This window comes from Triticum dicoccoides, chromosome 7A, assembly GCF_002162155.2.
Source record: "Triticum dicoccoides isolate Atlit2015 ecotype Zavitan chromosome 7A, WEW_v2.0, whole genome shotgun sequence".
NCBI lineage: Eukaryota > Viridiplantae > Streptophyta > Magnoliopsida > Poales > Poaceae > Triticum > Triticum dicoccoides.
Window position 1 is genome coordinate 627,959,515 of NC_041392.1, and position 11,960 is coordinate 627,971,474.

The 11,960-nt window shown below is 41.9% G+C and overlaps 1 protein-coding gene across 1 annotated transcript; it reads right to left on the reverse strand.

The window, feature by feature from the left end:
• Positions 1-10,125: 10,125 nt before the first annotated feature.
• LOC119330835 (probable xyloglucan endotransglucosylase/hydrolase protein 23) lies at positions 10,126-11,508 on the reverse strand. The gene is made up of 3 exons (XM_037603962.1): positions 11,145-11,508; positions 10,859-11,052; positions 10,126-10,767 (listed from the first exon to the last, which is right to left on the reverse strand). Exons 1-3 carry the CDS (start codon positions 11,403-11,405, stop codon positions 10,353-10,355), a joined length of 870 nt encoding a protein of 289 aa, XP_037459859.1. The 5' UTR covers positions 11,406-11,508; the 3' UTR covers positions 10,126-10,352.
• Positions 11,509-11,960: the final 452 nt, after the last annotated feature.

Below are 11,960 nucleotides of genomic sequence, written 5' to 3' on the forward strand. Positions count from 1 at the left end.
TGGATTAATTATGATTTATTACTATATGATTTATTACTATACGTGGATAGCCTTACCATACCTGGTGGTAATTTAAATTTATTACCATATTTGATATTTCCCGAGTTATGGCCTTACCATACCTGGATTGATAGCCTTTGGGGTAATTTAAATTTATTACCATATAATTACCATATTCAAAATTTCCTGAGTTATGACCTTACCATACCTGGATTGATTTATTACTATACGTGGATTAATTATGATTGATTACCATAAATACGTTGGGTATTGCCCGTCAGACGAGAAAAGAGAAAAACCGGTGGGAGGGGCTGGTGGGAGGTGGGACGAAGAAAAACCGGTTGAAAATAAACCGGTTGAAAGTGGGGGGGACTATTCAACCAATTCGTCCATTAGGAGTAGAGATATAGAACTGTCCCATTTGAGAACCTTTTTTTGGCAGACGTTCCTCCCTGTTTCATCGATTTTGAGTCGCCGAGAGTAGGGATGGCAATATTATCCATGGATCGAAGATAAAATTATCAATCATGTATTTAAAGAAGGTTAAATGTGTATCTTATATTCTTATATAGTTGCAACCCACTATCTATTTTTTCTCTTCATGCAACTATGCCACACCATTAAGTCATGCATGTGGTCATAAGTTATAATTTATGCATTAATATATTCATGCGATCATGTCACCTCAGCAACCATGCATGTTACTTTGTTTTACTTATTTTTGTGCGGGCATAGACAGTCAATGGGAAACTTTTCAAACATGACCGTCTTGTGCCCGAGTCCAGATGTTCTAGTCTATGCTTGCACAAGTTTCTATTTGAGATGAATAATCAATAGCTCATGTGGACAACATACTTTATTTTTTTCAAGCGTCAATTTATGCATTTATTTTACCAAGTTTCCCGCAGCAACGCGCGGGGCATCATCTAGTCTAAAAAATGTTCATGATGTATACAAAAAATGTAGAATGTCTATGGAAAAAGTAGATGAAAATGTAGATATTAAAAATAAGTTTCAAAAATGTTAATCATGTAATAGGAAAATATTAAACGTGAATATAAAAGATATTCCTGTAGTAGTGTGTGTATAAAAAGTAGACATCAGAAAAAATATGTTGGCAGATGATTTAACCATGTATTTGGAAAATGTTAAATGAGTATATAGAAAATGTTCCCAATATATACAGAAAATATACAATGTTTATTGAAAAAGTAGACATAAAAACATCTTTCAGCAAGGTTAATCATGTTTTCAAAAATGTTTACATACTTTTTGAAAAAAATCTATTCCTATAACAAAAATGTCAACGTGTATTTCAAGAAATATTGACCATTTAATAAAAATGTGTGAAATATGTAATAAAAAGAAAATGTGTATCTTACATTTAAAAAATGTTCAATGTGTGTAAAAATATGTTTCACGTATACACTTAAATAAAATGTATATTCTACACTGAAATAATAAATATGTGTTGAAAAGAAATAAAAAAATCTGAATAAAATCAATGAAAATCCAGAAGTAAAACACAAGATGGAAAAAGAAAGAATAACAACCCAAAGAAAATCAATGTAAAAATGAAAATAGTTAAACCCGAGAAGGAAACAAAGACGAAGAAAACCAAGAAATGAAACAAAGAAAGAAAAGAAAAAATAATGAATACCGGAAGAGAAGCAAAGAAAAAATAATGAGAGAGGAAAATCCATTAAAAATCACAAAAGAAACAATAATAAACTCGGTGAAAATACAAAAATAGAAAAACTGAAGAAAATCCAGAAGAAAGAAAGAAAACGAAGAGAGAAAAATTGAAAAATCTGAAAAAGACGAACTAAACCAACAAACAATGGCGATCGAGCAAACGACAAAGCCAGTGAACTAATAATAGCGATCGAGCGAGAGATTCTTCCATCTTTCTATAAGCGAGATATAGTTCTCGCGCCGTTGTGCAGCAGGCGAGACAAAGCAGTGCCCCTTTTTCTGTCCAAAAAATCTACAAGAATTATGTCTCGCTTATAGTGAGAGTAGCGTCTGTTTTGGGGCAGAAACTCACTCACAGTTGGGGTTTTCAGACGCTTTTCCCCCTTTTTTCTTTTGGTTTATTTGCTTTTTTTTTCTTTTTTATACCTCTGTTTAAATTTTTTTCTCTGGGTTTTGGGCTTTTCTTTGTTTCTTCGTTATACTTTTATTTTCTTTGTTTGTCTCTGGATTAAATGTTTCAAAAAATTCTGATTAAGGGTTGTTGACACATTCCTTATGAAAATTCAATTTTTTTTCAGAATTGTTTGAAACGTTTAAAACTGAATTTTAAAAAAAAAAATGAGGGAACGGGAGCACGTGAACTCTGCCCTGAAAGTGCAAGTAGAAATAGCCAGCTGCGCGGCATTTCTGGATCGTCGTGTGAGTGTGGCTCGCGTACTGTACACTCGGATCTCGAAAAGATAGGCGTCTGAAGCCTGATCAGTTCCTTGCGTGCTGATCCAGACCAATCCTAACAAGGCCTCGAAGCAGCTCGAGCGTACATGCATGCATTTCACAGTCTACCAAGCGTGGCAGCGAAGAAGGCGTAGGGATAGCTGGGACCTGAGATGATCATTACTACGAACCAAGGCCCTTGTACTTTCCTCTATCGTCTTGCGGGCAGTGAGCTGCGCCCATGCCTTGCCCTGACCGAGCTCCCGTAATAACCACACGTACGTCCATGCAGGCATGCCCCGCACCCGGTGGACAAAGCAGAACAAAATGTTCTTGCATGTATGGCGGAGCACTGGAGTCGCGACACCAACCAGTGGCTGCACAAAACGCCTCTTTGCATCCGGAAATACGTTTTCCCGTCACCACAATAATATCCCCCATCTTCCCTATCTCCGGTCGTGCTGCTCCGGCGATCGACGTGTACGCATGGATGGAGAGAAAACAAGTCATTTTCATCTAACAACACACGGCTCATTTTCTCTCTCGCTCTCTATCTATCTCTTGCAGCCATGAAGCCACGCTGTCGTACCCATGTGGCGCCTGTAGAGCCATAAGGTCGCGTTCCCCCGAGACCGGAACCTAACGAATCATACGACAGAGAAATATGTTCCACGAAAATCTGTCGGCAGCAGCATCATGCCGGCGGAATAACTGCAAGTCGTCGGCGCGCTGTTCAGGCAGGCGTTGTCGCCACTAACTCATCCCGTCCACGCCCACTCACCCATCGCCCAGGCCGTGCCGATTCGTGATCGTTTTCAGCTGCTGTGGTGTCTGTAGGTCTCCCCGGTCACCGACGGGCACCGATCAAAACACCCGAGACCCAAGTTGCTGATGCGCCACTTTCGTCCCTGATACAGTTGCTAAGGCTGGTTATAGTGGGGAGTAACTTATACTACTCTTTTCTCCATCTATATAGGATCTAATGCGTTTTTCGAGGCTAATTTTGACCAAATGTTAGAGCAACAATATATGACATGCAATTTACACAAAGCATGTCATCAAATTCGTACGTGAAAGGAGATTTCAATGATATAATTTTCACATTATGCATGTCATGTAGGAGTATTATTAATCTTGTCAATATTCAAAGGCCGTCTTGAAAAACGCATTAGGCCCTATATAAGTGGAAGGAGGGAGTAGTGTCATGCATATGACACTAGTCTAAGTTACTACTTTTATAGTGTAAAGTAACATAATAATAATGTCATGGATGACTTCATTTATTATCTTACAGACTCATACTTTCTCGGAAAGCGCTATGTTACAGTAACATACTATGTTACTCCCTCCGTCCGTAAATAAGTGTACTTCTAGTTTTTGTCTTAAGTCAAAAAATTTAAATTTTGACCATCTATATACAAAAGATTAGTAACATATATTACATCAAATTGGTATATTATGAAAGTATATTTCAAAACAGATCTAGTGATACTAATTGAGTGTTATAAATGCGGTTACTTTTCCCTATAAAGTTGATTAAAGTTTTAAAACTTTGACTTAGGACAAAACCTAAAAGTACACTTATTCGCGGACAGAGGGAGTACTCTTAAACACCTCTCTCATCATTAAATATATGTCACATAAGCAAAAATTTCTTAAAGTGCGCTATGTTACTAACTAAGCTCCCACTATGACTAGCCTAATTAAGTGGCCAAAACATTTCAAAGCCAGGTGGTGGTTGGATCACGGGTCAGCTATTTGTGTTACCTCTGCTCCCTATTTATCACTGTTTGACATCGCAATGAAATTCCCATACTCCCTTCATCCGCGAATAAGTGAACATCTACCTTTTGTTCTAGTCAAAGTTTTAAAATTTTGACCAACTTTATAGCCAGGAGTAGCATGTATGACATCTAATTGATATATTATGAAATTACGTTTCAAAACGAATCTAGCGATACTAATTTAGTGCCATAAATGTTGCTACTTTTTTCTATAAAGTTGGTGAAAGTTTTAAAACTTTGACTTAGGACAAAACTTAGATGTACACTTATTCGCGGACGGAGGGAGTATGTAGTACTCCCTTCATTTTTATATACTCCCTCCGGTCCTTTTTACTCTGCACATTGGTTTTGACAAAAGTCAAACTTTGCTAAGTTTGACTAAATTTATATTAAAAATTATTAGCATCTATAATATCTAATAAATATAATATGAAAATATATTCCAAGATGAATCTAAAGATATTGGTGTTGTTATGAGAATGTTTATAATTTTTTTATATAAACTTGGTCAAAGTTGAATGAGATTGACTTCAGACAAACCTAATATGCAGAGTAAAAAGGACCGGAGGGAGTACAAGGTCACAAACTCAAATTACAGATACCAATGTAAAATTTATTGTTTGCTTTGAAAGTTAGCTTTTCTTTTCGTTTACTGGGATCATTAATACCCTACATGCATGCAAGAAAACTGAGTGAAGAAAGTAACTGACTGTCATTATGACTGCATGCATGCAACTATTAAACAGGTTGCTAGTACGAGAAAATATCATTAATTTTGCCACGATTACTGTTGATGGCTTTGTATAGATGCAAAATGTATATTTTATAGTGACCTTGTATATAAAATGGAGGGAGTACTGGTTCTTCTTAGCAGTGAGGAGTAGTGGAGTACCGCCTACGGACAGTAGCTAGCTAATGATTCGGACTCACGGTACAGCACCAAGACAGTCCAGTGTTTCAGCCACTTCGTAGCTGGAGCAGTACCGAAAGTTATAATTAAACCTGTACTGGGATCAACCTAACCAAAGCATTAGCCGCTAGTTATAGGGTTACTACTCCAGTAGCTAGTTCAGTTGGACACAGCTCGAACGATGGCCGTGCGGCTTCAACTGTAACTGAAGCTACAGCAACCATTGCTCGCTCACGAAGCTCTCATCACCCGGTCCGTCATTGATCTTTGCTGTTTGCCAGTGTGGTTCTCGCTTCAAATGGGTTTCAGTTAACCGTGGCTAGCATGTGTCCAGGATGGCTGACCAATTATCTCAGGCCATGTGCCCTCATACCGGATTAACGGTCCGTGCACACGCCAAGCTGATCTTGGCAGGCAGGCAGGCAGATTTCTAGCGTCCTCTCATCTCCGTCAGTTTCCATCTCCACATCAGGTTTTCCCCAAAACTGCACTCCCACGCAAAAACGGTAACTCTGATGAGAGCCCCAGCATCCTCTCCCACATTGGCGAGCTCGAGAGGGCCATGCACGAGGGCTATCTGAAGGTGTGATCTGCCATCGAGCGCCGAACTTCCACGGTTAGTGTCTATGCGGAATACGGGTAGCATACGGCTGGGGACGACCTGGTCCCTGAATTAGCCGAAAATCGCTATGCAATACCACTGGTGCCTGAAAGGTAGTACTAGTATTCCCTGGATCCGGCTTGCCTGCTTCCTCGCCATGCTCCCATCCGTACTCCCACTCCATCCTACGGCTGTCTTTTTCTCCTTTTTTTTTCTTCTAATCTAATCATCTCTCCCCTTGATTTTAAGGGGGTGGGGCCGGACCTTATTTCGTTTCAATTAAATCATGCCACGTATGCGGGAGCACGGATGGGAGCACGCTGGAGGAGTAGGCAAGTCTCGTCCAGTACTCCCTAGTCCCTGAAAATCATTGGCAAGTTTGGCCTCGTGGGCCCACTGTCCACGAGTCCCTGCTCTACTCATCTTACCTGGTGTATCTATTAGACCATGGTTAATAGTATAGCTAACTGCTAGCTATAAATCATTGACATGTCATCTAGTATAGCCTATTTTATAATCAATATGTACAATAGTTGATTAAAAGAGTATACTACATTTTTATTATATGACACATCTTCCACTCTCACAAAGTGCCTAGGAGCACGTGCTAGAGCTGGCTCTTCACCAAGAACCCGCTTACCTTCTTTCTCCTCTTTTCTTTCCTCCAATTAAACAAGAATATACTAGTTTATCTTTTATAGCCAGCTGACTCAGTTTTATTGTACTTGCTCTTATAGGTAGACTCCGGTTGGATGGACGTAAGTCCAACCCACCTACCGTAGATTCACATTATAGAAGTACTCCCTCCTTTCATAAATATAAAGAGTCTTGGATATTTCAAATTTTCAATATGACTACATACAGACTAATATGAGTGAACAAACACACTAAAATGTGTCTATATATGTCCAATTCATAAAATATTAGAACATCTTATATTTACGAACAGAGGGAGTGATAACGAAAAAAAATATGTAATTACTAGTTTCTCTAGGGGGGAGTTCATTCATTAAGAAAAATGGACTACTCATGCGACATTGGCCTACTTTATAATAGAAACACGTACACTACATTTTCTTTACATCACAACATTGTCTCTGAGTCGACACCGAGGATAGTCAATCTGGCATTGAAACACGGACAAGATTTCATATTTTCTTGAACTAAGAACAAACATGATAAGTATTTTCACCAAATAACCAAATGTTTACATTATAGTGAACATCTTTCTATATCTGATTATTCTTTAAAGTTAAAACTAGTTAATTCATAGTTGTGTGAGACAAAATTACATTGTTACACTACATGAAACAACTGTTATAGCACGAAGAACTCCTCTTAAATTCATATGAAGAAATTTGCAAAATCAACATAAATCACTTAATAAAACAACAATTGGTTCCTCTCTTCTTTTACCTCGAGCCTGGTTTTCCTCCACAAAATTGACGCCTCGCTACTAATTAAGATAATGTAAATCATAATATAATGAAAATACAAAAGAAATGATGAATCCCAAAATGGGAAATATTTTTTCAACACAACTATAGTGTCCTTTGTAAATGCAATGAACTTTTGGGCTTTGGAATGTGCACCATTTTAAAGCCTAATCTTGGGCAAAAAGAAAATATGTAGGTTTTTTTGCTTCAAAATATGAGAATTGAAAACCACCCGAGTTCAAATTTCTGCCACACATGTCACTTGATGTTTCAAAATGTGGAAACAGTCCTGAATAAATCTAAAACCAGGAATGAACAAACGAATTTTCACAAACTAATCTGCTTGGGAGGAGAGAGCGAGAGCGGTGGGGTACCATGCATGTGGTGGAATATTGTGATGTAGTGTCCGGTTAGGAGGAGAGGTAAGACGGGAACCATGCATGTGAAGATAGAGAAAAGAGAGAAGGATCACATGAAGGTTTTGTGTTGGTCAAGTGCATGTCTGGACTCTGGCAAACACTCTCCATGTTTCTATCGGATATAGGAAAAATAAACGTTTGGACCACTTCGCGAGTTGTTGGAGGTCTCCATTGGATGACAAAAGTTGATAGAAAGATCTAGACACATAATCCTGACAAATACCAAAGGTTTGAAGGTCTTCTTTGGAGATGCTGTAACAAGTAAAAAAACAACTCAAAAAGTATTATGTGGGGTATAAATAATCACAACCCTTAGGGCATCTCCAACAATTGTAAGATATGTGTTGGTAAATTTTCCACCTAGGACATAGTGATGATGTGACATGTAATAAATATGGAGAGCGAGCAAACTTTGTATGTAGATTAACCAACAACCTTTGCACAAGCTCCAAGGTAAAATAGAGAGCAATCACATTTATTTTCTCATAATCTATTGAATAACTTAGATACAACCTATTGAAGTAGTTGTATGATAGTTTGTTGATTGATGACATGAACATTTTACAACCAAGTCTAGCATACAACCTGTTGAAGATGCCCTTACAAGTACACAACTTATTTACCTTGGGTACAAATGCATACTAGTTTGCAATCATTCCAGTAGTTAACAAAGCATGGCCTGCACCTATGCAAGATCTTGGATCGGTGGCTTTGTGATAGCAATCATGATGTTTTTCCCCTTCACGGTTTGCGCAAAACAACATGTGTTGCACGAAATAGAGGACCAGCAATCTTTTGATTCTAGAGGCTGGCCAACAATAGTGTCATGCCATGCAAGTATGCAAGTGTAGGAAACAATAGGTCAATAATAATGGACCTCCTCTATATATACTATACCCATTGATCTTATTCGAGAACATTTTGTGTGATGCGGTCACCTTGTGAAGAAGTAAGGAGTACTCATAAGGCACTATCAACAGATGAATTAATTCTTTTTTATTGTTTGTATCATCTCCTGCTCGATTTGTATTGGTTTTAATGATTTGTTCAAGTGTGAAATTGTAGGGAGGTTCTGCGGTGGTAAGGAATTCCTTTTTTTCTCAAGGAAACTTTCAATCCATTCATCACTAATCATGATAATATAATGAATATCATAAATAATAATAATAATAATAATAATAATAATAATAATAATACATCTAAATCCGTAGAAGTGGTAAGGAAGTCCTGCAGGTCTGAAATACAGGATGCGACGAAGGCAGCGAGCGAGCAGACAGCGTGATGGAGAGCGTAGTGCATATACCCCACCTAAATAAACGCCGGGTACACCCAACCCAATTATATGTCTCCCTTGTCCAGAGTTCATGAATCAGACAAGATCGCAGGTCTCCTCTTCTTGAGTCCATCATTGCGCCACGTACAGCAATTAAGCTCCGTCATGGGCACATGGGTAGATCGGCGCCCAGGCATACAAGCACGCGACACTCCAGTTGAAAAGTAAGAAAAATACGCAGTAGCACAGTAGCTCTGGAAAAGGAAGCAGAAGAATGAAATGCATAATGGCAATTGTTTGCGTACGGTACAGAACAAAATTCAGACCGCCTCATGTCAAGCACGAGCTTGTCAGTGACACACAGTTCCTGGAAAAGATAAGGCCTTCTCGTCCGAGACGAGAACAGAAGCGAACGCCAGTGGCCTGTCAAATGCCTAACAGGACGTTGATTGGTCCCGTGCAGATCCGAACGCCGGACTGAGACCACGCCTTCTACCTTTTTGCCAGTGTAGGGATGAGGGCATGCAGCTAGCTAGCTAGCTGGGATCGAGTCTGGGACCCGAGTACCTGACGGATTATTACGAGCCCCTATCCTTTCCTTTGTCGCGCTAGTGATCTTGTAGGCAGCGGCCGTGCCCTGTGACTTCTTTGTCACGTTGCATGCATCTAAAGCAGCGTAGTTCCATCGACCGAGTGACTGATGATTGACAGGGCAAAGTTATACTATCAGTGAATAACAACTGCTGGCTTGGCTTGTCAAGCCTCAAGATAAGCTCTGCACACAGTAAACGTACCGCGATCGAACAATCAGTGGCGGAGGCAGGGGGTGCTGGCAGGGGCCTTAGCCTTCCCTATGCTCTCACAAATACTCCCTCCGTTCCAAAATATAGCGCGCCCACGCTTTTCGAGGTTCAACTTTGACCATAAATTTAACCCACGAGACCGACTGCGGCGGGATCAAAAATTATATAATTAAAAACCTTTTTTGAATACGAATTCATTGGTATAATTTTTTCGCCCGCCGCAGTCGGTCTTGTTGATTAAATTAATGGTCAAAGTTGAAGCACGGAAACCGAGGACGCGCTATATTTTGGAACGGAGGGAGTACATCTATATGTACTTTTATTTTTTTATTTGTGAGACAAAATTATCTAGGTTTACGTGATTTGGCCCCCTCTAATACTGTATTATATGACATGTTTTGGCCCCTTCTATATTCAGTTTCTGGCTCCGCCAGTGCGAATAATCAACCCAAGCCGTTGCAGAGAAGTGGAACAGAGAGCAACAAACACATGAAGAAGAACAAGACGAGGCATATATTACACACGAAGTGGGCGTGAGCGTGACAAAGAACGAACACAAGAATCTACCACCGGCTACATTTCACATTATCCCCCACACCGGTCCTTATTTATCATACAGTACAGACGCCGCCATCTTCCCTTTCTCCGGTCATCTTCCTCCGGCGATCGACGTATACACGGACGGTCCAACCCTAGCTTGCTGAGTGGACATGGGGATTACATGGAGCACTCGGCGGGGACGCCCTTTGCGACGCGCTTGGGGTCGGTGCAGTAGTTGTAGATCATGTAGTTGCTCTGCACCCACCGCATCCGCTGCTGCCTCGTCAGGTCCAGCTCCTGGTTGTACCACTCGCCCGCCGCGCCGGTGCCGGGGGCAACTTCCGTGCCCACGCTGGAGCCGCAGTGCGGCTTGCCGCCCGCGGTCACCACGCACGCGTCGGCCTTGAATCCGCGGTACGAGGCGGAGAACGGCGCGTGGGACCAGTCCGTCTTGACGCGGCCGCCCTGCGTGGCCCAGTCGTCGGCGTTCCAGAGGCTGGAGTAGAGCCGCATCGGCTGGTTCTTGGGGAAGGCGATACCCTTTCCCTCCAGGTTCTTGAAGTCCCTGATGGGCATGTCGTCCACCATGAAGCTGCATTATTTAGAACAATATCAGTACATCTGCTGAATAGATAGATGGCCGGCGTTCTTGAAGGTGAAAAGGTTGGCGATCAACAGCTTACATGATGTGCTTGGGGTTCCAGAGGATGGAGTAGGTGTGGAAGTCGTTGGTGGGATCGAACCAGAGGCGGAACTGCTGCTCCCGCTGGCCCTGCCCCTGCGTGAACACGTTGGTGTGCAGCGTGTAGGGCTCGCCGGTGACGTTCCCCAGGAACTCGAAGTCGATCTCGTCGTGCGTCGGCCCCTGCGACGACAGCTGCACATTCACACACACCAAGCCGATCGATTTTTGTTAGGCACGCACATGAACCAAGCAAACCGAGAAGCAGATGATGTCGGGTTAATCACGTAGTATGCGGTGACGGTGCCGGCGGAGTTGCCGGGGACGAGCTTGAGCTGCATGTCGATCTTGCCGAAGAGGTACTCGTGCTTGGACTGGAACCCGGAGCCGGAGACCTTGTCCAGCCCCAGCGTGAGGAGCTGGCCGTTGTTAAGGATCTTGCCGCGCCCGTCACCCCAAGTGACGTCGAACTCCTTGTCGAAGCTCGCCGCCGCCAGGGCACAAGAGGCGAGCAGGATCGCCAGCACCGAAACCGCCATGCGAGCCATGCGTTTCGTGATTCCAAAAGTACGCTCACTCAACTAGAAGAACGTTGATGATGAGGAGGAGAAAGCTGGATGGAAGCTTGTGTTTGTGTGAGTGGAATGAGCGGGGCGTGAGGAGTTTATATAGGGGTTTGGAGATGAGCGGGGCGTGCCCGATGGATGGATGGTTCTGCGAACTGGCCGGAGAGGAGTGTAATGCGTGTGAGTTGGCGCCAGAGGAGAGGAGAGGAGAGGAGACAGAGCAGGCAGGCCGGCTCTGTAGACTGTAGCTGCCAATTTTCTGATGGAAAATGAGACGCCCGACTGCCCCGACATGGCGACGCCATGGGCTCTCACGTACAGCAACGAGCCATTAAGAATCGATCGAGACGTATAGCAAATTTTTAGCGGCAATGCAACAGCTCTTGATATTATTTTCTTAAAAAAACGAAAAATGGGTCGCTTGGATCTGTATCTACAGCCTTTGAGATGGTTTGTGTTTTGTACACAAATGGCACTAAAAAAGAAAAGGAACTACATGCTTTATGAACATAGGAATAAGCAGGGATGGACGGCGAT

Bases quoted from the DNA above. Each gene is read 5' to 3' on its own strand.
- LOC119330835 (XM_037603962.1), bottom strand. From the start codon at position 11,405: ATGGCTCGCATGGCGGTTTCGGTGCTGGCGATCCTGCTCGCCTCTTGT. The intron at 11,053-11,144 runs GTGATTAACCCG...GTGAATGTGCAG, and splicing joins GCACCGTCACCGCATACTAC to CTGTCGTCGCAGGGGCCGAC. The intron at 10,768-10,858 runs GTAAGCTGTTGA...TAAATAATGCAG, and splicing joins TGGAACCCCAAGCACATCAT to CTTCATGGTGGACGACATGC.